The 25,201-nt window shown below is 38.7% G+C and overlaps 1 protein-coding gene across 1 annotated transcript; it reads right to left on the bottom strand.

Moving 5' to 3' along the window:
* Nucleotides 1–374: 374 nt before the first annotated feature.
* Nucleotides 375–24,648, bottom strand: ap1m3 (adaptor related protein complex 1 subunit mu 3). Its single transcript, XM_077534416.1, has 12 exons — nucleotides 24,380–24,648; nucleotides 17,423–17,579; nucleotides 16,819–16,886; nucleotides 15,399–15,529; nucleotides 10,444–10,591; nucleotides 8,406–8,532; nucleotides 5,324–5,466; nucleotides 5,007–5,078; nucleotides 3,757–3,915; nucleotides 3,107–3,232; nucleotides 2,956–3,031; nucleotides 375–1,091 (listed from the first exon to the last, which is right to left on the bottom strand). The coding sequence occupies exons 1-12, from the start codon at nucleotides 24,419–24,421 to the stop codon at nucleotides 1,069–1,071; spliced, it is 1,272 nt and encodes a 423-aa protein (XP_077390542.1). The 5' UTR covers nucleotides 24,422–24,648; the 3' UTR covers nucleotides 375–1,068.
* Between the last annotated feature and the right edge of the window lie 553 nt (nucleotides 24,649–25,201).

Genomic DNA, 25,201 nt, shown 5'->3' with positions numbered 1-25,201 from the left:
CCGCTAAGGTACTATTGACTATAAAAATAAATTCTTAATTCGTATTTTTGTGAACATGTTGATCAGATATTTCAGAGCTTGCAGTGATTGCTGCTTACCTTCATTTCTGATGATTTGTGGAATTGGATGAACGGGTGGGAAATATTTTCAAACAATTTCAATATATTAGAATGTGCAAATCATTTATTTTTAAATATATGTCAGAAATATTAAGTTTAGAAGGAAACCTCAAAAAAGATACGAATGACTGGTCAAGAGTTTTGTATTAAACAGCATTAGATTAAATGATAAAATCATTCAGCAGCTGAACTAAAGTGCAAAAAGTACAATGTGACAGTGTGTGTGCTACTATGAGAAACTGAACAACACTGTACTTCAAAATGGGAACTAGTGTTTATTATAAACAACAACAGCATATTTTGCATCCAATTGACTCTTTCAGACTTGTCGAAGCTGCAAGTGGATTTTGAGTTCCAGGACAAGGTTACATGCTCTGTGGGGCCGTCAGTGGTGTAATATTACCCTGTCACAGTCGCAGGCAATATTGTCACTCATTAATCATTGACCTGCCGCCTGCTGTAGGCTTCACTTGACTGAGGATTATGTTCACAGTGCTAGTTGTGATGTGATATATCAAAAATTGATTTAAGGCAATTAACATAGAATGCAGGGGCTCTGATAAATGCAGTATACTGCCTCAGAGGGTAAAAAAATAAAATTAAAATAAAACACAACCAAATTATAAAATGCTAAAGCTTTCCACGATAAAGAAATAAATAATGCAAACATTTGGCAATGTTGTTATCCATTGGCTGGCAGTCATCTATTGCTGTTGCTCATCAAAGATTATGTTGCTGAGAATTAACATCCAAGTGAATTAGAAAAAAAGGAAAAGCTTCCAATATAAATTCACTGGAAGTGGACTTGTGGTGTAAAAGTAAAATATGTTTTTGCCCAAAATGAGGCATAATGGTCATGCTGTCCCAACACACACAGTAAAAAGCTAGGAGACATAAGGACAAGGGAGGAAGACACACAGCGCCATTCGTCTAGCAGCATCTTCGCCCTTTAGTTTGTCCGGAGCTGGTAATCTGCCAACAGATGTAACAGCAAAGCATAAACACATAGCTTTTGTCCCCATCATCACTCCTGCACATCCAATCATTGGCAACATCAAATCCTTTAACAAGATTTACACTCATACTGGCTGTAGTGTTGGCTCACTAAATCAAATACTCAATAATGACTCCTCTTAGGCAACGGTGAAAGGAAAGACATTGGTGAAAATGGTCATTGGAAACGAAATAACTAGCATGTAATTAGGGTTGTTCCGATACCGTTTTTGGCTCCCGATACCGATACCCAGCTTTGCAATATCGGCCGATGCCGATACCATACCGATACCTAAGGTTTTTTTTCCTCGACATGAAAAAGCTGTCCTGCCATTGGTTCAGAGCATTCAAGGGCCAATAGGATATCTTAGATTGGCATGCAGTGAACATGTCACATATCAGTGAATGTCGTGCACGAGCAAGACACAAGATGCTGCATCCAAAATCCTATATTAGCGTTGGAATTAATGGTATTGGCATCTTACTTGTTAGTAGTTACTGATACCGATACCACTGTTTTAATGCAGTATCGGGGCCTCTGCCGATACCAGTACTGGTATCGGAACAACACTATATGTAATGTAATGTAAATCAGATGTGCCCAAATGTATATATTGTGCAAAATCTGTTATGTACATTAGATTTTAGTGTTCTTCCGAGACTGATACTGGTATCGGCAGAGGTGCCGATACTGCATTAAAACAGTGGTATCGGTATCGGTGACTACTCACAAGTAACATGCCGATACCATTAATTCCAACGCTAAAATAGGATTTTGGATGCAGCATCTTGCGTCTTGCTGGTGCACGACATTCACTGGTATGTGACATGTTCACTGCATGCCGATCTAAGATATCCTATTGGCCCTTGAATACTCTGAACCAATGGCAGGACAGCTTTTTCATGTTGAGGAAAAAAAACCTCAAGTATCGGTATGGTATCGGCATCGGCCGATACTGCAAAGCTGGGTATCGGTATCGGGGGCCAAAAAACGATATCGGAACAACACTAGTTCCAACAGTGCCTCTAATTCTGTCAACTTGAACTCCAAAAACTCACATTAAAATGAAATTGTTGTTGTTTCTTTAATCAAACATTGTGCTTAGTGGACTATGTTTTTAATAGCACAAATAATTAAAATTATAACATTCTGAATGTCTGATCAAGATACAGTGGAACTCAAAAGACTTTGGAATAATATGCTTCAGGTTCATACACACACATATATATACATATATATATCTGTACCACAGACTTGGAATTGTTCGAATTATTCTCATAGCATAGGGTGGCCATATTTTGATTTCCAAAAAAGGACACTGGCCTTGAGGTACTTAATTGATCACCAAAGTTTACTCATAGAAGCCATACGTCAGAACTATTTTAATATATGCCTCCTGTGTATGGGTAGAAAATAAAACAAAAAAACATAACTCTCTTTTTAAGTCTTACTTTTTTTTTTTTTTTTTTTTTTTATCGAATCCATGCCACCACCATGTCTACGGTTTTGGAGCACAGAGTGCTACCAGTGCGCTAAAGTCATGACCTGCAAAGCTCAGGATGCTATTTCAACGCTCAGGAAGTGTGGTATGTAAAAAGCTGACCTACCGGTCAGCTAGATATTTTTAAATACATAACTCTCAGGAAAATAATGAAAGCTTTACTAGTGGTATGAAATATCCTTTTAACTTCCTTTTCCTTGGCTCATGCATAAACCTCTTACACGGTAAGAGCTATAAAATAAACAAACATGACACATCATCATTTTTACAAAATTTTAACTAAGCAAAGGCTCAGAATGGTTTACTTGTGTCAGTAAGCAACTATTTAAGTGTGTTCTTACCTCCACTTTGCGTGATGTAGCGCACCCAAGGCAAGGCTTGGTAACCACTCTTTTCTATAATCTTTAGGTAACGCACCTTAGCACAAAAAACAAAATGTGAATTGTACTGGAACAAAGGTAATAGATATTTTTTGCTAACACAGACTCGCACCTGAATGCCAGACACAGTAAAATAGGGTATCTCAAAGTTAACGATGATTGGTCGTTTTGCGTCCAACTCATCACTCTCCACACTGGGTAGCCCAAAGTGTGCCCGCATAATATACTCCTTGCCACCCTGCAGACACGTGGACAGAAAAGAAAGGACGTTCTTAATACATCTGATCCATTATTACACAACACTGTCCACCAAGCATTACTTTACGTCAAAATGTTATGTAGATATTCACTGTACAGCATAAAGTCTTTCCTAGAATATCCGCCAAATGTTAAAGGGTGTGAAGTTTTGAACTTCATGGTTGCTCATCCGTGTGTGAAAATGATTTCACATGCTCCAGGAATCCTGCATCATGAATCCTGGCAGCGTCATCTTGAATGTGTGCCACCAGAGAAGAAAAAGAAACCTGCTCATTCAGGATATTCAGGTATCTGACCTATTTTTCTGGGCACACAACCAACTTGAACCAAATGATGCAGGCAAAACACAACCACACAGTCTTGTCCTCATCAAAACAAGTAAAAAAAAAAGAACAATGCATAGAAATATGTGTATGTGTTTTAAAGAAAATATCTTAGTGATGTTTTTGCACTTTACAATCCAGCATGTAATGTATTCTAAAGAATGAAAGGATGTGCACTAACAGGGAAAGATTTGATGTTCCATTGCACCACATTCTTCTCAGGCATCCACTTGGCACTGCCTGTGCTGGTCTTGAACTTTGGTGAGTCGGCATCACTGGGCACTGGCACCAAAATGGACACATTGTTGGCAGTTGATCGGCTCTTGAACTGACTACGAGCCTGCAATGATAAACAGACGGTCAACCAAATGCCATAACACAACTTTACAGAAAAAGTAAAGCATTCACATAGGCATTTTTTTTTTTTTTTTTTAACAAACCATGTGTCACCCCGGGTTTTCACCGGTTGCGGTTGCGGTGCGGTTGCGGTGCGGTTGCGGTGCGGTCCGGCGACGCAAGCAATTAGATTCCATTCATTCGAATGGTGCAGTTTACACCGCTTGCGGGTGCGTTGCGTGTCGACTGCGGAAGGCCTGCGGCGTGCCGCAAGCCTTCCGCAAGGATAGACCTATTTTCTATTTTTGCCGGACGCCGCAGCGGTAGGCCTCCGGCAAATGGCAAGCTAGCACAAAACACATCGAGCGGGACAGGAAGACCGAGGCAGTTTCAAAATAAATTTCCGTTTACCTTTCAGAATAAAACACTCGCCAGCTCCTATTTCTCAAGTTTTTCAGCAAAACGTGACGTGGGCGTCGCCGGGCCATGTGCTCATTCACGGTTTAGACACCAGCGAACATGGACGAGGAGAGGTTTATATTGGAGGTGGAAAACCACAAAATAATATATGACACGGCACATCCTTTTTATAAGGACTGTAATGTATTGTGAGTTTGATGTTCGCGATTGCTTGTTGTGCCCGTCTCGCTTGCCGTACTGAGCGGCAGCCGGACGGGGAAGACAGAAATAAAGAGTGGACCCGCACTGACCCGACTCTCGTTATTAATATACTTTACAAGGACAACCAAAAAATGGATGCTGCATGGAATCTCATAGCAGAAGAAGAAGAAAATGTTAAATCAAAAGAAGTCCACCTCTCGTTGTGAAATGCCACATGATCGCGCGCGCGCGGTCCCGCGAGACACGTTGGGAAGTGGGCGGCGACGGTGCTGCCGGACCGCAGCTGTGCGGAGCCGGTGTGGATTGACAAAAAAATTGACCCGTCCGGAGCACGCAGTCAAGACGCACCGCACCGCAACCGCACCGCAACCGCATCCAGTGAAAACCCGGGGTCATGGATACGCAAAAGGAGGGAGGATTTGTAAGTGGATAGGAACCCTTGTAATGTTTGTGTTACTTTATACTTGTCATTACCTTCACCTTGATCTCAACACGGCTGTGGGAGAACTTCTCGATCACGCTCTCGATCCATATGAGTGGCTTCACCTGTCAAATGGATAGAAAGAGTGGCAAGGTCGGAGGGGTGGTCTGGATATCTACAGATATGAATGATAAACCTTGGAAAAAAAATAAGCACTGAACAAAAACCTCTATTTCAATAAAAAAATTTAAAAAAACACACACATGCAATCCTGGAGTGGACATTTTGACCAGGACCACAGTGTGGAAAGGCAATACAATCTAGACATACCACCACCACGTGTATACATATTTGTGAGAGTCTTGCTCACCATTGTGTTGAGCCGGTAGGACATGAGCTCACTTTCGCCATCAGGTGGAATGAAAGAAATTGTGCGGTCATTCTGGAAACGCGACAGACGGACACACTGATGGAACTTTACATCTTCAAGCTCCACGCTTTTACTCTTCTCTCCTAAGACAGAAACAAAAGTGAGGGGATTTACTCATTCAAAACAAGGTTTCTCTCTCTCTCTCTCTCTCTCTCTCTCTCTCTCTCTCTCTCTCTCTCTCTTGCTTTAGCCTTAACTAACATCATTTTTCATGTATTCAGGCAGTCATTATGATTTACTTCATTTAATGACGCTCTGAAGATGAGCTGGTATACACACACAATCATCATACACAGCCTGCTACCATCTGCCTTTCTGTCTAATTACTGTATTTAGCTGTCAAGCCAGCCACAATGTACCTTCATAACCACACAAACACACCTCTATTGTTAATCTCCATTCTTGACAACGAGAATATATTTCTGAATATTTTACTGCCATACACAATATTGGCTTGATATGTCAATATATGACATTACATCCGCTATGCTTTGTGTCCATCCCTCTACCGATCTTATCTGATGATGTCTAAGACACTTGCGGAAGGTGAAGTCTGATTAACATTGGCATTATTCTGCATAGTTTCCGTTATGGTTAGTAAGTTACCTGTTGTGTTTCAGTTTTGAGTTGGGTTTTGTGTTATTTTGGTGAGAGTGATGGTTGTCTGGTGTTCTTGTGTGTTTCCCCTGTTTCGTTATGTCTGAGTAGGTCCACCTGTGTGTCATCCCCCTTCCCAATGTGTGTTGCTAATTGGTGCCCTCTGCCTGCTGTGTTTCCCAGCTGTGTATTGGTAGTGGCTCGCTAGTGTTTGTATTTAGGGAGTGGTGTTTGTTTCACGTGTGGTGTGGTGTGGTGTTTAGTCAAGGTCATCTACGTCTGGTCAAGTTTATTTAAGTCTGGTCAAGTTTATCTAAGTTTAGTCAAGTTTATCTACATCTGGTCAACTTTAATCTAGTCTGGTCAAGTTTATTTAAGTCTGGTCAAGTTTATCTAAGACTGGTCAAGTTTATCTAAGTCTGGTCAAATTTATCTAAGTCTGGTCAAGTTTATCTACGTCTGGTCAAGTTTAATCAAGTCTGGTCAAGTTTATTTAAGTCTGCTCAAGTTGATCTACTTCTGGTCAAGTTTAATCAAGTCTGGTCAAGTTTATTTAAGTCTGGTCAAGTTTTTCAACGTCTGGTCAAGTCTCCACGTCTCCTCTAATCTCCACATCTCCTCTAGTCTCCACGTCTCCTCCAGTCTCACGTCTCCTCTAGTCTCCAAGTCTTCATGTCTCCTCGTCTACTCCAGTCTCCACGTCTACTCCAGCCTCTCAAGTCGTCTACTCCAATCTCCACGTCTACTCCAGCCTCTCACGTCATGCTAAGTCAAGTCTTCCTCTCTCACATCATGCCCAGTCAATCCACGTTCCATCCAGTCCTTTATTTAGTTCCAGTCAATAAAATTATTCTCATTCCTGTCAGTCCTCTTCCTGTCTGGTTTCTCCACCTTTTGGTCCCACCACTTCCATATCAAAACATTACCACTGTGTGTAAACTTGCAATTTAAGACTAAAAATGACACACATACAGTAATGTTCCATTTTCTGCTTCTCAATTAATCTCCTTCTAATAATGGTAATAGTATGAAAAGGCATATTGAGGCAAAACTCAGCAGATTGTGTTGTTCTTTCCAGACATTGACGCTCATAAGTAGATTGTGGCGCGATCTTAACGAATTAAAGTTGGTAAAAAGTAACCTCTTTAATAGCACCCATATTCTGTTGGAATAATAAATCCAATGTTCGCCTCTGCTGTGGATGATGTTGAGTGCTGAGTGGCAGAAAATTGCTGAAACAACTGTGGGCCACTGAGCCTTCAGTTAAATCCCCCCATTTTAAGTCAGCGAAAATGTGTTTGATTAATCTTGCTTCTCGAACAAGGATGTTTGCATATACACAGGATTAAGGTGCATGTTTCATTTTTTGGAAGCATACTGTACATGCGCAATGCCACCTTTTGAGTGACGGATTTGGAGCTGCTCTTTTCATGAATGCAAATCAGGGCAACACATTCAAATCGATTCTCTCTTTCTCTGTTCCATTCAATCTGTCTGCTACTAACTCGCAAAGGCATTGAGCATCCTGGCAAAGGTGGAAGGTAGAAGTCATTTGAGACATGTTCTGTCACTGCTTGGACCTGAGGGTCAATGACAACAGACAAGTCTGTGCATGTGTGTATAAGCTATAGAGGGAAGCAAAAGATGTGACAGTGTCCCTCGTGGTTCTGTTTGGTCCTTCTCACCTGGTCTCAGGGTTTTAACACAGAACAACATCAAAATAACCAGAAGAAAAATGAACCACAGTGTCTTCTAATGATATTTGACTGTAATAGGTTGTGGTTAATTTTACTGTATATCTGCTCATAATCATGTTAAAATATTTTGAGTCAAACTCAACAGAATTAAATTATATGATGAGTAATCGTCATAACCACATACCATTTTTATGCAAAGTATTGTAAAGCTACGGTTTCACTCTAAGTGCAAGTCTTTCAACAAAGGATAATAGAATGAAGTGACTCAGCTTCCTGTATTTGCAGACCATGTCCAGAAGGGGGCAGTGTTAAATGATGAAAATTGTGCATTGGCTCTGCCACACTCCAAACATGGAAAACACACATTTGCATCAAAATTCAGCTTGTTTTACTGTCACAATTTGTCAGTGTTTCTGTTTGATCTTCATCACCCATTAATTACTTTAAACAATAATAAATTTAGTGTCTTGTAAAACACATCGTGTTCATTCCAGATCTTTAACTACCTCCAGGGCTGTTACCAGGGAAGGGTCAAAACACCGACACAGGGTAAAAAGGACGGAATTCTTGCACCACGCTGGTATACTTCAAGCCGCCTCAACTTAAAAAGGAGGCAGACATCATGATGATTGTGGGTGATGACCGTTGAAAGCCACTGAATGACAAAACTGGTCTCCATATTCAGTATAAATGCCTGAAGATACTGACACTTATCGGCTGTTACTTACTGCCTGTGATTTCAAACAGCACTTTGTCATTAAGGCCCAGTCGAAGCTCAGGCATCCCTGAAAGGATCACTTTAAGCTTAATGCAGCCCACTATTTCACTTCGCAGGACACTGCCAGTGGCATTCACCTTTAAGAAAAACACATTATAAGGAATCATAAATTAGTAAGAAAAAAAAACATTTCCATCAACATGACAACAGAATACCCCAATCAACCTTTTATCACGCTCCAAAACATATTTGCTAAAACCTCCAAACACAATCAGCAATTTAATAATGTTTTGAAACCTTCGTTTTAATTGGCTGCAAGTGTGGTTTCTAAATTTCCAGTTGTCACTAACCACAGGTATTGTTTAATTACAAATTAAAGCCGAATGAGTGCAATACAATTATTTCTTACAATTTTGATAAGGTGTTAATAATTGTGTTCGCTTCATATTTGGAATTATCTGTAGAATGATCAGATTGGGTTTTCCTCTACTTTTTTGTGTTGTTCCAGTACAAACAAAATAAATAAACATTTGTGATTGCTCAAATTTTCTACAGCAAGTTATGCATTATATGACAGAAGCACAGGGGTGGCAAATGCTGGCAATATTTTTGGCCCTGACTGCATAGGGTTCTCAGCCTATTGTACAATCCTTTCTGCAGGTTTTACATTGGACTTGTATTTAGGGCTTTAGTGACCCGTGTTGTACATTTCAGGTCCACCTCTTTACACCATATTGCCACCATCTTAAAATAATTGCCTAAGTCACTTTTTTGGAAAAGTTATTATTATTATTATTATTATTATTATTATTATTTGAAGGTGTCAATATGACATGAAGCAATGAGTGATAATATACAGAAAATCATTTCACAAGATTGTAATGGGCTACTATTACTTTATAAATTTTAGTGCTGTCCGGTGATTAAAAAGTTAATCTAATTAATTACAGGATTTTAAAAAATTAATCTATTTTAATCTCATATTAGCTAAAGGTCCCCAAACAAAGAATTTGAATTCTAGGACATAACACAATTGTAGTGCATGACTAATCAATTGAATACACCAAGAAGAGAAGATGTGAAATCCACATTTGTGTGCTTCATAAATGAAATTCAAAACAAAACGTTTAAGCACATCAACAAACCAATTAGGCCATGCATTATTTAAAAAAAATAATCTAAACTTCAATTTTGTTTAAAAATGTTTTGAACAAAGTTGAGTCTAAACTTCCACAAGCTGAGGTTCGGTGTATGGATGGCATGAGATGAACTGATAATAACTGTGGTGGTTTTTGAGCTAGACTAGTAACAAACTGGTAATCAGGAAAAGATAGAAGTTAGAAAGAGAGGTTAACAAAGTTCTAAAGCTACAATACCTGGGTCATAGCAACTCAAACCCACAGAGGAACTGGGGCTACAGTATCAACTTTTGGTATACCTTGAACTGCCAGGGGTGGGTTGGTCTTGTTAGGACTTGCTGTTTGGAGCTCCCGAGTGATCTAGCGCACACTCGTCGTGATTCGTCAGACTCCCTGTCAGTTAGGGATGGGTACCTTTCACATTTTAAACAGTACTGATCCAATATTCGGTACCTGGGAATCAATACCGGTACTCAATGGTACCAATTTTCGGTACTTTGTACGCTCTCTCTATTCTGTGAAATGGTTAATTTCAACTCTTCCTTGAAAAAAAAATGTCAATTTATGTTGAGCGATTATGATTTTATAGCACTTAGTATGAATATTTTTGCGTTAAGCACTGAAAAGAAAATTGGTGGATGGATAGATTAACGCGTTAAACTGAATGCCATGCGCAGATAAACTTCTGCTTATAATGATAAGACAATTAAGAAGATTGAAGTTTAACTAGGTTTACATTTGTATTTTGTGGTCGAATTTGTGGCTGTGGTTCTGTATCTACATTGGCTGAGGGTTTCCTGACAATTCACACATTTCAGTTCTCCCATCAAAAAACTATTCACTTTCACTCCAATGGACTGTTTCATAACATTGAATCAAAAACACACACACAAAAAAATGTGTCCTCACCAGTAGATTTACAGACTCAATGACATCCATAAAAACTTCATTCTTCCGGTACTTGATGCCCTCTGACCTCCAAGATACAGCATTGGTGACAGTGGCAGGAGGTCGAACAGCCCCAATCTCGAGTTTGTGACCCTGCTGGGTAATGTACCTAAAAGAAACAAAAGAAAATAATGCTGGTTTCTAATCAGCACAACAACGTGGCGTATACAGCACTATAATCGCTTCTTGAGAAACAATGTCATTTCTTTTGACATTAACAAACAAGCCTTAAAGAGGAAGTCAACCCCTTATAATATGTTGTATGCACCCTTACTAGTCTAAACACAGAATTCTGATTAATATTGTGTTTGTGGAATATGAATTGAGCAGCAAAATGAGATAGGGCTCAGGTTGTGAGTGATTAGTCATTAACTGAATTCTCCTTTAATTGGAAGTCAATAAAAACAGAAATTCTATTTTTATTGTAACGTGCTAGTCGATCAAGAAGCTATCTTAACCGCTTATTCCTCACAAGGGTTGCAGGGTGCTGGAACCTATCCCAGCTAGCTTCGGGCAGGAGGCAGAGGACACCCTGAATTGGTTGCCAGATAATCGCAGGGCACACAGAGACGAACAACCATCCACATTCACAAGCACACCTAGGGACAATTCAGAGCACCAAATTAACTTGCCATAAATGTCTTTGGAATGCGGGAGGAGACCGGAGTGCCCGGAGAAAACCCACGCAGGAACGGGGAGAACATGCAAACTCCACCCAGGAAGGCCGTAGCCTGGACTCAATCCTGCGTTCTCAGTACTGCGAAGCGGATGTGCTAACCACTCATTCACCGTGCCGCCCATCTATAATTTTATGTTAAAATTATTTTTGCTTCAGAGTAATTGGCACTGTAAAGATTACTGATATGTGTAATTAAATATTTGTGATTTGCATAAACTGTTATTGCATTGTATGGATTCCTTTTATTAGATTACAAAAAAAAAAAAATCATTAAGAGACCAAAAAATAAGACCTTACTTTAAAATGTTGTTTTGGGCAACCAGGAAACACTGTCACATTTTTAATTAAATTAATTATGGCAATATATATTTTGGAAAAAAAATTAATACAGTTCACTGAATCAAATATTACAGTTCTGGATATAATACAGGTCAATGCTACTGATAGTGTTAAGGTGAGCACAGAAGGCCGAGAGCGGCCATTATTGCATAATTCAGACTAAATGCATCTAAATTTGTTATTCTATAAAGATTTAACCACACCAAATCCAACCTTCATGTGTCCCTTTCCAATTATGTCTCGAGCTCTCCTTCACCAGCGTCATCTATAACAGCATCATCTACTGGAAGTAATTGTTCAAAAAACATCTTTCTGAATCCTTTGCCTCAGTTGATCCTACATGGGCGTTTTGTTTGCGTGTTGACACAAACCAAGCTTGTGGAGTTCTGAGAGATCAAAGGTATAGAATGAACCTGCCAGTTTGGGGTATAGAGTTTTTGTTGTGTTTGGTCCCAAATGTTGCTCAGAAATGCTAATGAAGTTACAGTATATGCAATGGGACTTGTCAGTATCCTGTCAGATTAGCATAACAATAGTTGACACAATCATGCACAAACATGCATAATGCACTTACACATTAATGTTCATATGCACATCCCACACACAATTTTATGCGTTTACTGTCACCAGATATGATGATGATGTGATGCACAAAGGAAATGATGAGTTTTTTTTTTTTTTTTCTTGTGGTTGGGGCATGAAAAGGTCACAAACTGTTAAATTTACTGCAGTCTGAGGTTGCTTATGTAGGTACATTTGTGTGTACAGCAAAAAGAAGAGAGGGATGAACGCAGATGATCTAACATTTCTTAAGTACTCAAGAAAGCTAAGTTGCACAAACCCGCACACTGCGTGAAAGTTCTGTGGCGTTTCTTTTGGTCACATCGTTCAGTGTGTGGTGCGCTAATGTCAACATTTGTAGGAATGAGGAACATAAAGGTGTGATAGATAAGATGTCAATCATTTGCTATGCACTCTCTGGCACACTATTGGTCTGCGGCGACCACTTATCTTGGGCTTCACGTGTTTGGCTGACTATTTTGGAATATCTGAATTTCGGACCCCCTTAGCCCTACTATTAGCTAAGTTTGTGATATGGCCTTTTGATAATCTAGTATAAATAAATAAATACATAAATAAATAAATAAATAAATAAATAAATAAATAAATAAATAACGGTTCTTTTTGTAGACATAGAAACAGGCATATTTTGATTTTCGTGACAGTGAAAGCCTCAAGCATGTTTGGGAATTTGGCAGACTGTGCTGTGCCATGCTGATCACCGAGTGTGTTTTCTTTTACATGCACCCGCTGCACCTGGCAATTTGGTGGCAGAAACAAGACTAAACTTTCCACTTGCTGAAACCAGGTTGAAGTACACACATGGGCATGAATGATCAGGTTGGAAGTCAGTCTCCAAGTGCTCACTGATCTGTGCTCACCCTGGCCAACTGTGCATCATCTACATAGTGGAGGTCATAGTAGTAATAGTAGTTTCAAAGTGCGGTTTGAAAGTAGGGTTCCAAAGCAGGGTTAAAGTGTCAACATAGGGTTTCAAAATTGGGTTTTGAGGTAGACTTTTCAAAGTAGTTTTAGGGTTTCAGAGTACAGTACAACGCTGTAGGCATGCCGTCTCCTCGGTACCACTCTGGTGAGGACTTCCAAGCTTGCTCCACCTGGCTGAGGCACAGGTGTGACACAAGGCATGCTGGAGAGACTCAATATCCCGATATATAGCTGGACGAAGTGGCTGGGAGAGGGAAGTCTGGGCTTCCCTGCTATAGCTGTTGTCGCCACAACCCGTTCCCGGATAAGCAGAAGCACATGCATGGATGGAAGGAAGGATGGATGGATGGATGGATGGATGGATGAAGCGCAATTTATATATATATATATATATATATATATATATATATATATATATATATATATATATATATATATATATATATATATATATATTAGGGGTGTGAATTGCCTCGTACCTGACGATTCGATTCGTATCACGATTCACAGGTCACAATTCGATTCGATACCGATTAATCCCGATACGAATTTATAAGTCGATTGTTGCGATTTTTTTTCATTCAAATTTAGAAAATACTAATCAGTAAGCTTGTAGAGTGTAAGATTTATATGAAAATGTATTATTTATTTATCTGAAATTTCAGTCTTATAGAGGTTGTAATCTGTTTCATGTTTAAACAGCATTAAAATAAAATATTAAGGCTTAATGTTCCGTTCATATAACATTCTTCCATGCTTAAGGTGTGAATCCTAAAAAAAAATAAAAAAAAATAAAATAAAAATAAATAATAAAAAAAAAAATCGATTATTGAATCGATTCGAGAATCGCGCGATGTAGTATCGCGATATATCGCCGAATCGATTTTTTTAACACCCCTAATATATATATATACACATATATATATATATATATATATATATATATATATATATATATATATATATATATATATATATATATATATATACATATATATATATCTGGCACGTTTAACATTCATTAAATTCTAAAAATTGAATGCATTTGATTCATTAGCACCTCCAAGGATTTTTTTCTCTGTTGACATGGTTAATCGAGATGATGAAGTATTTATTTGTGGTTAAGCAAGCATGCCATGCACTTTATGCAAAGTGAAAATACTGAGTTGATTGACCTGATACGAATTAGCTGTTCTGAAGCCAGATATTCAAAACTTTCCCATCTCAGAGTAAGTCAAGTCAGTTCAGCTTTAGACTGGAATACCCCCAGGTCATGGATTTGTCACTCGGCCTACAGAATGAATCATAAAGTGACTGCTAGAAAATGTCTGAGCAATGATTGAGGTGAAAAGTGTACTGTGAATTGACAGTGAAGCACACTGCTCGTACTGTGGGCTAGCTGTGGAGAAAACACTAATTCTATAGTGGAACAGAATTGCCTCTCTAAGCATGCGAAAACAGAAATGACCCTGTTAACAGCGAAAGCACAGTGTGCTTGAATGGCACAGTCGCTGCCTTTGGCTCAGTTCATTTCAGTCCCTGGATAAATTTGTTGTAGCGTCCGTCATTAGTTATTATGTCACACAATGAAAACAATCAACAGACCCTCTGAAGCTCTGACACTATTTACTGTCAAATAAGCTATACATTTGGATAGCGCCACTTTTTGGAGAACCATGACTAAATCAGGTTCTTGCCCATCAAGGAAATACTGTGGGTTTTGGTGTTACTTTGATTAGTCACAGACATCAAGGTGGCTGTTTTAGAGCATGTTTTTGCTGTGTATTTTGACAGAGACATTAATAAACGTCAGCAAAGTTTTGTACAAGCTGGAAAGCACAACCTACGATTACCTTCTCTGAAATTCCTTCAGGTCCCTCTGCCGTTGTAGGTTTTTCCTTCTTTAACTGAAGGTAACCAACTATAACCTACTGCAAGTGTGGTGTACTCAAGTGTAAACAAGCGACACAAAGAAAGGAAGGCTCCAAACAAGTTTTGCCTGAGACTACTAATAAAAAAATACACAGGACGTAGCAACAAAGGCAAAAATGACACGCCTGGGAAAACAACATTCACAAAACAATGAGCACACAAAGTGACTAGAACTAGGGGACCTCAAAAGAATCACACAGATAAAGTACAGCTCAGGAAAATACAACACAACCTAAATTGTTATTATTGGATGAGACAAAAGTAGTTGGATGTGGTTAACATGACCAGGTGGAACTAATGACAAAGATGGTCAGTTATAAACCAATCACATGTGAATAAGCAACCTTCAAGTATCAGCAAGAAAAACGAAGAGAGCAGACAAACAAGATTTTGTTATATTTAACTTCAGAATACATATGTTCACTAAAAAAAATGCTATTATTAAAATGTGGTTTCTTACTCTTGTAGAATCTTGCTGTCAGTTGTTTGTGGGAATCCAAAATCCATGACTTCGTCCATCAATTCATACACGGTCACAAAGTTGTCACGAATACTCTCCTCCTCCAGCTCCTTAAAGTACTCCTGAAACACCTACACAGAGAAATAAGTAGAAAAATGTGTCTTACAAAGAATGGGAAAACCATCGCCATTTCTAAATCAATCAAAATGCTAAAACTAAAGCTATGCATATCTGATGTCTTTGTCTGCTAGCAAGTCATGTACACTACGTTGCACTCCCCGATATGCATTTCATAATTTCCACTCAAAACTGATTATAGATTTATTGTCATTAATTTTTCTATAGATAGAATCAACCTAAACAGTTACAGGTGATGGGCCCTATTTAGTGTTGTAATTCTGAATAAAATACAACCATCACACACGTCCGTGGAGCTCAGAATGTGTCTGCCTGCGCCTCGATCAAATCCACCATAATTGCATTACACCACAACTTAGAACTGCTTTTAGCTGTATTCTAGTCTACTTCTGTCATCAAATTGGTTGGTGCGTTAAATGAAAAATGCCCTTGGTGCGCCGTAACTGAGTGAGGCGGAACATGGTCTGCCAAATTCACAAACACGGTAAACTAGACTTGCCCCAGCCCGAAATGAAGATACACCACCGCATGAGCGCCTGACGCCTGTCATAAAAATAGGTCCCGATAAATCGAGCATTTACTTTATGCTACATTGCTGTACAGTTTTCAACTGTACAGGACAATTTAGGACGGTTATTACTTGCAAGTCGTAGTAACAGTATTATTAATAATCTATTAGCAATTCTTACATGTAGCCAACCTGGTGTTCTTACAGAACGATACAAAACCTCTTGTAAAATGGAGAAATGTTTCCGTAAGCTAAACAATATTCTGCGATTGGCTGGCAACCAGTTCAGGGTGTGGGTACACGCCTGCTACCAGAAGCCAACTGGGATAGGCTCCAGCACCCCCACGACCCTTGTGAGGAACAAGCGTTTAAGAAAATGGATGGATGGATGGATGGATGGATGGACGGACGGACGGACGGATACAATATTTGCTAAATCAATGAGCAAACATTTCAAGTACCGTAGACTTTCTTGAAAAAGTATTTTTGGTCTAGATGATGTCTTCAGCCTTTTTTCTTCAAACATTTATGAAAGTATTGTGAGTTTTTTTCTCCTAAGTGGTCACGAAATACATATGTGAATGCATTCAGAGAAAGCCCTCTCACTGGTTTAATAATGTATTGTTTTCATGAGAATACCTAGCTATGTATTGTTATCCAATGGAATGTCAAACAAATGAAATATAGTAGTGCTAAACAAACAGCAATTGAATCAGTCAATCACAAATTGTGGATAAAGAGAATGTAAATGTATCATGATGAAAAGATACTGACCTGGACAATTCTATAAAGGAAAGAGTACACTAGAGCAGCATTGACATTCTTTTTGGTCATGGCCACCACTGAAAAAGGACAGTTAAGAAATAGTAGTTCTTGTAGAAAAAAAAAAATGCAGAATATGTGATAACATGGATGGATGAGTCAATATGAAACATGCTACCGTTACAGTATAAGATGAAAGCAAACTGAAAACTTAACAAATGAAACTGAAATCTTCAAGGATTTTAATTTGAAGCAAATGAAAATATGGCCACAGGGAACTATAATGGCTCAATTACTCGATTGGAAATATAGCACTGACAACCAAAATTACATGCTGTATTAATAATACGTAACACGTTTGACTGATAAAACATGAATATTACTGTAACATATAATGGTGTTGTGATGCTAAGTTCTTGCAGCCGCTGCAATATATGATGAAATGAAACTAAAATGAGGCCCAGATGCTCCCTGTGATAAAACCCCAAATGTAGTCAAGCAGGAAAAAAGTGTTTCCTTTGTGTATGTATTTTCTCCATTCTTTTAAACTTCTAACACAATGCACAAACTCATTTTAACAAAGTACCCAAATGAAATGTGAATTCTATGTGGATACAGTAAAGGTTGTTATGTTTGATCCAAAGAAAGTGTGAGGAGCCATGGGTGATTATTGGAGTCATCTCTGCCTCTTCTTCCCGCTTAATTAGGAATGGCATGAAGTGGTCAATCTCATTCATATCCATGTTTCCCATGTAGTTTCGGCAGATCAAGACCTGAATGCATAGCATAAAAGAATATAGAGCAAAGCACACTGTTAGAGAAGCACAATGGTGTCATGAAATATTTACAGCGTGGTTGAGGAAACAGATCAGAGCACTCCAGTTTCAAAGTTCTTCTCTAAAATCTGGTACACACGTAACAATTGTTAACATATTAATAGTTGAAGAACAAATGCATGTTTTGATGTCTAATTGTTAGCCTTATAAATTTGAATTAAGTTGAACATAATGTGGTGCATCCACATATGTCGTAAATTATGGATGTACTAAATGGTAAATAAAAGTAGAATTGTAGATACTAATAAAGAGTAATGAACAATAAATATTTTAAATATTTTATATTTTTATTAAAAAAACAGAAAAAAAAAAAACTGAAAAAAAAAACTGCTGTGGTGGATATGGTAAAATCCTTATCGGTCAATGACCTATGTACACCATGCTGTATATTATAGGGAACATGAACCAAATAAAAATGAAGAAGTATATGAGCAGAACATTTGAATAACTTAACTCTAACTTAACTATTGGTGAAGTTTCGTGTTTGAGTGACATCATGTTTATTCAACCAACATTAAACATTAACTCTTTAACCGCCAAAAACATTTAATAATAAACGATAAGTAAAATCACGATGTATGCCGCCATAAACGTTAAATAATGTAAACTACGTTTATTTTTTTTTGGTTTGGTTATTTATTTATTTTTTTATCAGTGGGCAGTTTAAGTCTAAGTGCAGCGCGAGCTGCCTGGTCAATGAGTTGTGGAAATAAAAACACTATCTATGGCCAACAGATGGCAGCATTGTATCTCTTTTCAATGGGATCAATGTGTATGAAATTACAATGAAACATGACAAAATCTGCTGAAATAGAACGTTTTCAAGGATGGCGTAAATGATCAAAGCCTTTGTCATGTTAAAGTTTTATATATATATATATATATATATATATATATATATATATATATATATATATATATATATATATATATATATATATATATATATATATATATATAATGTGTGGAAGTAAAACAGTTAAAGAGCTGTGAGAATGTGGTTAATTTTGATTACAGACCACCATCACGACAAATGGACACCAGTACAATAGTGTGGACACACAGAAAGCCATATAACTAACACAGAGCAATCAAAGCTCCAACAGTTCAGGGATCATGCACGGTTTCCCATTTTTGTAATGCAGAAGGCGGTGCTGCATGATGCAACAGAGACAAAGGGAAATAAATGAAAACGAAATGTCAGGGAGGTATTGTCATCTTGGCTAGGGAAAAAAAAAAAAGATTGAATGAATAGGTCACTGCTCAGCTTCTGTAAGAGAGAGCTACAACAGAGTAAAGTACAAGCGAGAAAGAAACAAAATACAATTTCACAACAGACTGACATTACCTTAAATTACCTTAAATTTACTTAAATGTACACATGTCAATACATATCCTGTATTTACAGGATAAAAGATGTTTTAGAACAATTTAGGAAAGGTGTCACATACAATATGAATAATGAATATACTATTTCATAATTACAAAAGTGTGAGTTCTCCCCTTTGAGGCGGGTCAGACGATCAACAAGCAAGTCTACAAAGAGCTCCTGCGGCTTTGTTCAAGTGTGTGAGGACCTCATGTAGCTGCTTCACCATGACAACGCACCTGCTCACAATGCCCTGAGCATCTGACAGTTCCTAATCAAGAAGACCATCTTCAAGGGATGTTCGGTAACACTTTTTTTCCAGACCGATACCTGTATGAGTGTTTCAACTCTTGAGCAGTCACTAATGCCAAGTACCAATGCCATAAGTATTCTTGTTACATACAGTTTCCCCCAAAAACAAGGACAGATCATTTTTGCTGAAAGACCGGTGTATCCCAAACAGCATGTTCCTTAAAATTGCACGAGATTAATGGGACTCTTCTATTCTTTTAATTTCTAATTTCTAGTTCCTGATCATTTAACGTCCATAAGAGGGTGGCCGATACTGGAGTCGGTTGCCGTCACGAGTTGCCAATACCTTGAAATAAGGACTGTTATCGGCCCACTAAAAAAAAAACATACCACTAATCTCATTGCACAATGTATTGTAATTATTTTTTCTATAACTGAAGTAATAAACTGTTGTAAATAGTGGTGTTGGCCCGATGCCAGTTTTTTGGCTTCCGATACTGATTCCGATTCCCGGCTGTGCCCCATCAGACGATGCCAAGACCATACTGATACCATGCTTTGAAAAAATATGTTTGTTAGTTTTTATTTTAAAGAACTGCATACCCACTTGGATGTAAAATTATTACTATATTGGCCAGGCCCTGCTTAAAAACCTTAGTGAAACAGGAAATGCATGCATCGAACACCTGTGATCACACATCAGTGAGTGTTTAAATTTCTATACCAGTATCGGTAAATGGCATCGGTCATTAAAGGGATACAAGACTTATGAAAAAATTAACCAGCTATTCTGTGAAATGGTTCATTTCAACTCTTCCCTGAAAAATATTGTCATTTGATGTTGAGTGATTATGATTTGATAGTACTTTTTATGAATATTTCTACATTAAGTACAGTATCGGCCATTTTGGACAGTCACGTGATCATCGTGATGTATTGCGTGCGTAAACCATACGTTGAATTTGAATGACATGAGTGCCAGTGACAACAAAGAGACTCATGAGGAATTATTGCATCACACGGCGGACATTAAAGGTGGAATTATGCCTTATAGCAAAGAAGCATTTCTTCAAAAGCGGAACAGCCACAGAGAACTCGCCAAACATTTGTGTCCAGCCAAAAGTGAAGATGAAACTGGCCAATGGGGAGGACACATTCAGCCGGCCGGCTCAAAGCGAGTCGAAGTTGGGGACTGGGGAATGTCTGCAAGTTGGTTGTGTTACAGAGGCTCAAATTACCAGTCAAGTCTCCATTGACATTGTTCACTTTGGAAATGTAAGTTGAGGATAGTCCCTACTCCCTAACCTAGACGGTAAACATTAGGGGTGTGAGTTGCCTCGTACTTGACGATTCGATTCGTATCACGATTCACAGGTCACGATTCGATTCCATACCGATTAATCCCGATACGAATTTATAAGTCGATTGTTGCGATTTTTTTTCATTCAAATTTAGAAAATACTAATCAGTAAGCTTGTAGAGTGTAAGATTTATATGAAAATGTATTATTTATTTATCTGAAATTTCAGTCTTATAGAGGTTGTAATCTGTTTCATGTTTAAACAGCATTAAAATAAAATATTAAGGCTTAATGTTCCGTTCATATAACATTCTTCCATGCTTAAGGTGTGAATCCTAAAAAAAAAAAAAAAAAAAAAAAAAAAAAAATCGATTTTGCCTATTATTGAATCGATTCGAGAATCGCGTGATGTAGTATCGCGATATATCGCCGAATCGATTTTTTTTTTTTAACACCCCTAGTAAACATCCAGGTGACTTTTACTCTGCCAGGCCATGCTACATGGTGTGTGCTAAGCACGCCTTACCCCGGGTTTTCACCGGATGCGGTTGCGGTGCGGTTGCGGTGCGGTGCGGTTGCGGTGCGGTCCGGCGACGCAAGCAATTAGATTCCATTCATTCGAATGGTGCAGTTTACACCGCTTGCGGGTGCGTTGCGTGTCGACTGCGTCTCAGCTGCGGCGTGCCGCAGGCCTTCCGCAAGGATAGACCTATTTTCTATTTTTGCCGGACGCCGCAGCGGTAGGCCTCCGGCAAATGGCAAGCTAGCACAAAACACATCGAGCGGGACAGGAAGACCGACGCAGTTTCAAAATAAATTTCCGGTTACCTTTCAGAATAAAACACTCGCCAGCTCCTATTTCGCAAGCTTTTCAGCAAAACGTGACGTGGGCGTCGCCGGGCCATGTGCTCATTCACGGTTTAGACACCAGCGAACATGGACGAGGAGAGGTTTATATTGGAGGTGGAAAACCACAAAATAATATATGACACGGCACATGCTTTTTATAAGGACAACCAAAAAAAGGATGCTGCATGGAATCTCATAGCAGAAGAAGAAGAAAAGGTTAAATCAAAAGAAGTCCACCTCTCTTTCTGCTTCTCTGTTGAGCACAGACTTTCTGTATGTTTGTCGTTGTGAAATGCCACATGATCGCGCGCGCGCGGTCCCGCGAGACACGTTGGGAAGTGGGCGGCGACGGAGCTGCCGGACCGCAGCTGTGCGGAGCCGGTGTGGATTGACAAAAAAATTGACCCGTCCGGAGCACGCAGTCAAGACGCACCGCACCGCAACCGCACCGCAACCGCATCCGGTGAAAACCCGGGGTTAGCCCACATTAGGAGACCACCGTCCCACCCCGTGCTGAGGATTTTACTCTGAACAGAATTGGCGGTGTATTTGGGATAGAAGATAGTCTTTTCTTTCCCATTATGTTAGCAAACTCCCATTCAAGTGAACAAGTAGCACAGGACACATCATCACGATCACTTGACCAGGATAATGGCGTTCACCACGGTATGTTCTTATTTTAATACTTAATCGGTTTAAAAGAAAATTCAGGGAATAAGATGCCAGCGCTGCGATTGGCTGGCAACCAGTTCAGGGTGTACCCCGGCTACTGCCAGAAGGCCTGGGATAGGCTCCAGCACCTCCGCGACCCTTGCGAGGAGTAAGCGGTTAAGAAAATGGATGGATGGATGAAAGATGCCAGAGGTATTTGCACTTTTATTCTTTATACACAATGCCTAATCCAATAGTAGAAAATGAGTTAAAAGTCTTGTATTGCGTTGAATGGATCAATGAATTGTAATTCTGATTAACACAATAAATGATTATAGGAAATTACAGACAGAGACATGCATTAAAATGACAGTATAAGGCACATCACATTTATACAACAGCTTGTGCCAGATCCACCAACTCTGTTTTTACATCTGAGTTTGTCGAATTGTTGGCACACATCCATTCAGTCATCCGTCTATTTTCTGTAGCGCTTATCCTTACTAGGGGCGTAGGTGAGCTGGAGCCTATCCAAGATTAGGTGAGAGTGTACATCTTGGATTGGTCGCCAGCCAATATCAGGGTGCACGTGGAAAACAACCATTGTAGGCAACCAGTTACTTTACCAAGAACCTTTTGTCCAAATTATAATACTGCAATGTTGCTAAGTAAATTTTAACAATACCCCTGCTAAAAAGTTTGGCTTAAGAAGTCCCAAAGTGCTTCTCACTGTAATGAGACGATCCCACTGCTCATTACAACCCCAAGCTGAGGTTTGAACAGATTCAGTAATTAAAAATGCAATCAGAAGACAGTGGGAACAAATGAGGCTGTGCTGATTCCAATAGCCTGACATTTCAGTTTTCACAGCAGGTTACAGCACCATGAGGTCTGCAGCCCAGGAACTCCGGCAATGAGGGGCATAGGAGGAAAAAGATGTGGTCATAAAAAGAGAAGCGTCAGGAAAACTGAAAGTAAAATGACGTTACTACTGACTTGCCCCTGGGCAAAGACAGAAAGCAAAAACCTTTGATCATTAAAATATCCTGGCTTGGTCCTCTTTACTGCTCGTTTATTTAAGTGAATACTGATTTGTTGTCAATACCTTTTACTGTTCTCAAACTGGATTATCCAGATAACTAAGCAAACAAATCTTAAATCTCAAAGCCCAGTTAAATGGAATTAAATCTGTGTTACGAATACAAAAAAATAATTCTTTCATAGAATATGTTTTTATAAGAATGACCTGCACACTTGGTAGCTTTGTAACAATCGACCCTGTTCCGCCATTACTCGTGACCCCATATTTGTGTGATCACATCACGCCAGGTCTGTTTAAGCTCCTCTCAGAAAAAAAGTGCTCTGGTTGCTTAAAAATGGATTTTCCATGTCTATTTTTAGATATGACGTACAGTGGAGTCCCCACTATCACCTCGTTTTCGATATGAGAATTTCCATGTAGTTCTTCCGACATTTCTCACTGGCACGGCAAGATAACTCAGTTTGATACCCCCAAAAGTCTTGAAATGTAGCTTTTCTTTCTTTATACCAACATCTGAGGTATTTGAGATCATGCAAACAAAGTTACATTCAATTTGGATGATGCCTTAAATTTAGAAAATGTTAATAATCTGTTCATATAATTGATTTATTATAATTATTATTACTCAGCAATTGAACACTGTGTTGGGGTGTCTTCGCTTAACAATTCTCAATTTTATTTTATTTTTTCTTACAAACTCGTCACAGGGTATTGTATTATTTTGAGCTTGAAAGAAGTCGTCATTTTTGTCTGCTTTATGAATTTTTAAACTGTAATAACTTCCTTAATTCTTAACATATTGACCACATTTAATCACAATTTTCTTCCTATTTTTAAACTCTAAAATGTATTCATTCATTTATTTATTTATTTATTTATTTATTTATTTATTTATTTATTTGTCACATACTTGGTCATATTCAACCACGAATGTCAAATAAGGTCTTGGTCTTGAGACAAATTAAATTGAAATTCAGCAGTAAAGAAATTATTAGGTGTACGGCGTGCTGGTTATAAACAATTGACCATTTAGAATAATCATGGAATATTTGTTTTGTATACTTTGAAAAGGGACTACAAGTTGCACGGGTTGCACAAGAACAGCGCTCGTCTTTTCGTGGAACCAGTTCGACAAGTTCTTTTCTCATTGACACGTCTGTCTTTCATGGGAACAGAACGTTGCCATAACTGTAAAATTCATAAGATCCGAAGAATTGAACCATTTGTTTTTATTGTTGTTGAAGCAGGTGTTTTAGATCATCTTCAAAACTTACCTTTCCCTTCAGGTCCAGGATAAATAACGCCGACGCTGACATCTTCGTTGGGGAGTAAAATCCTCGAATACTGGCACCGGTCTTCTTATAAGCGTGTCTACGGTTTGTAGTTAGAAGCGGGTCACTTGTGAGCAATAATTTTAGCTCCCATCATCTTTTCTTCCTCCTCTCCTCCAGCCTCTGCCTCCCTTTGCCGCGTTTCCTTTTGCTTCAACTTGCGGAGCGGCGCTTCCTGAACGGAGTGTCAAGCTAGCTGTTGTTAAAAGAAAAGACATACTGTATTTCCGGTGTGTAAATCAAAGGGAGCCGTGCTGCAAACACAGACTTGTTTTGAAGAAGGTATAATTTAGCGACACGGACAGCACTGCTGATATATAACGTGCATTTGTTATATGAGGTATCAAAATGTTACCTCAATAATTCGAACTAGTGATCACTCAGTCATAAATAATTTAGCAAAATACGAAGTTCTACTGATTTATCACCTGAGTAGAAGAAAGTACATAACTTTAGTTAGTTAGTTTAGATTATCTCTCCAAATCTGTTGCCGTAGCAATAAATGCTGCTTAGTTCACGTTCCTCTATGTTTTCGCTGTCCCTGTTTTTCAGCAACAGCTGATTTTTCATTTGATGAAAATATGCAATGTTGAAAGACGTTTACATCTCTCATGAAACATGACGGTAATATAAATAAATAAATAAATAAATAAAACACATTGTCATGTTTTGGTTCTGTTTAGGGTGGGTTTTGCTTTGTTTTTGTTGGGTTTTTAGTTTGTCATGTTTATGTTCTGATTTCCTGGTTTTCCCTAGTCTCGTTAA

This window comes from Festucalex cinctus, chromosome 10 (assembly GCF_051991245.1).
Source record: "Festucalex cinctus isolate MCC-2025b chromosome 10, RoL_Fcin_1.0, whole genome shotgun sequence".
NCBI classification, from domain to species: Eukaryota; Metazoa; Chordata; class Actinopteri; order Syngnathiformes; family Syngnathidae; genus Festucalex; species Festucalex cinctus.
This window is presented reverse-complemented; position numbering and strand designations above follow the sequence as displayed.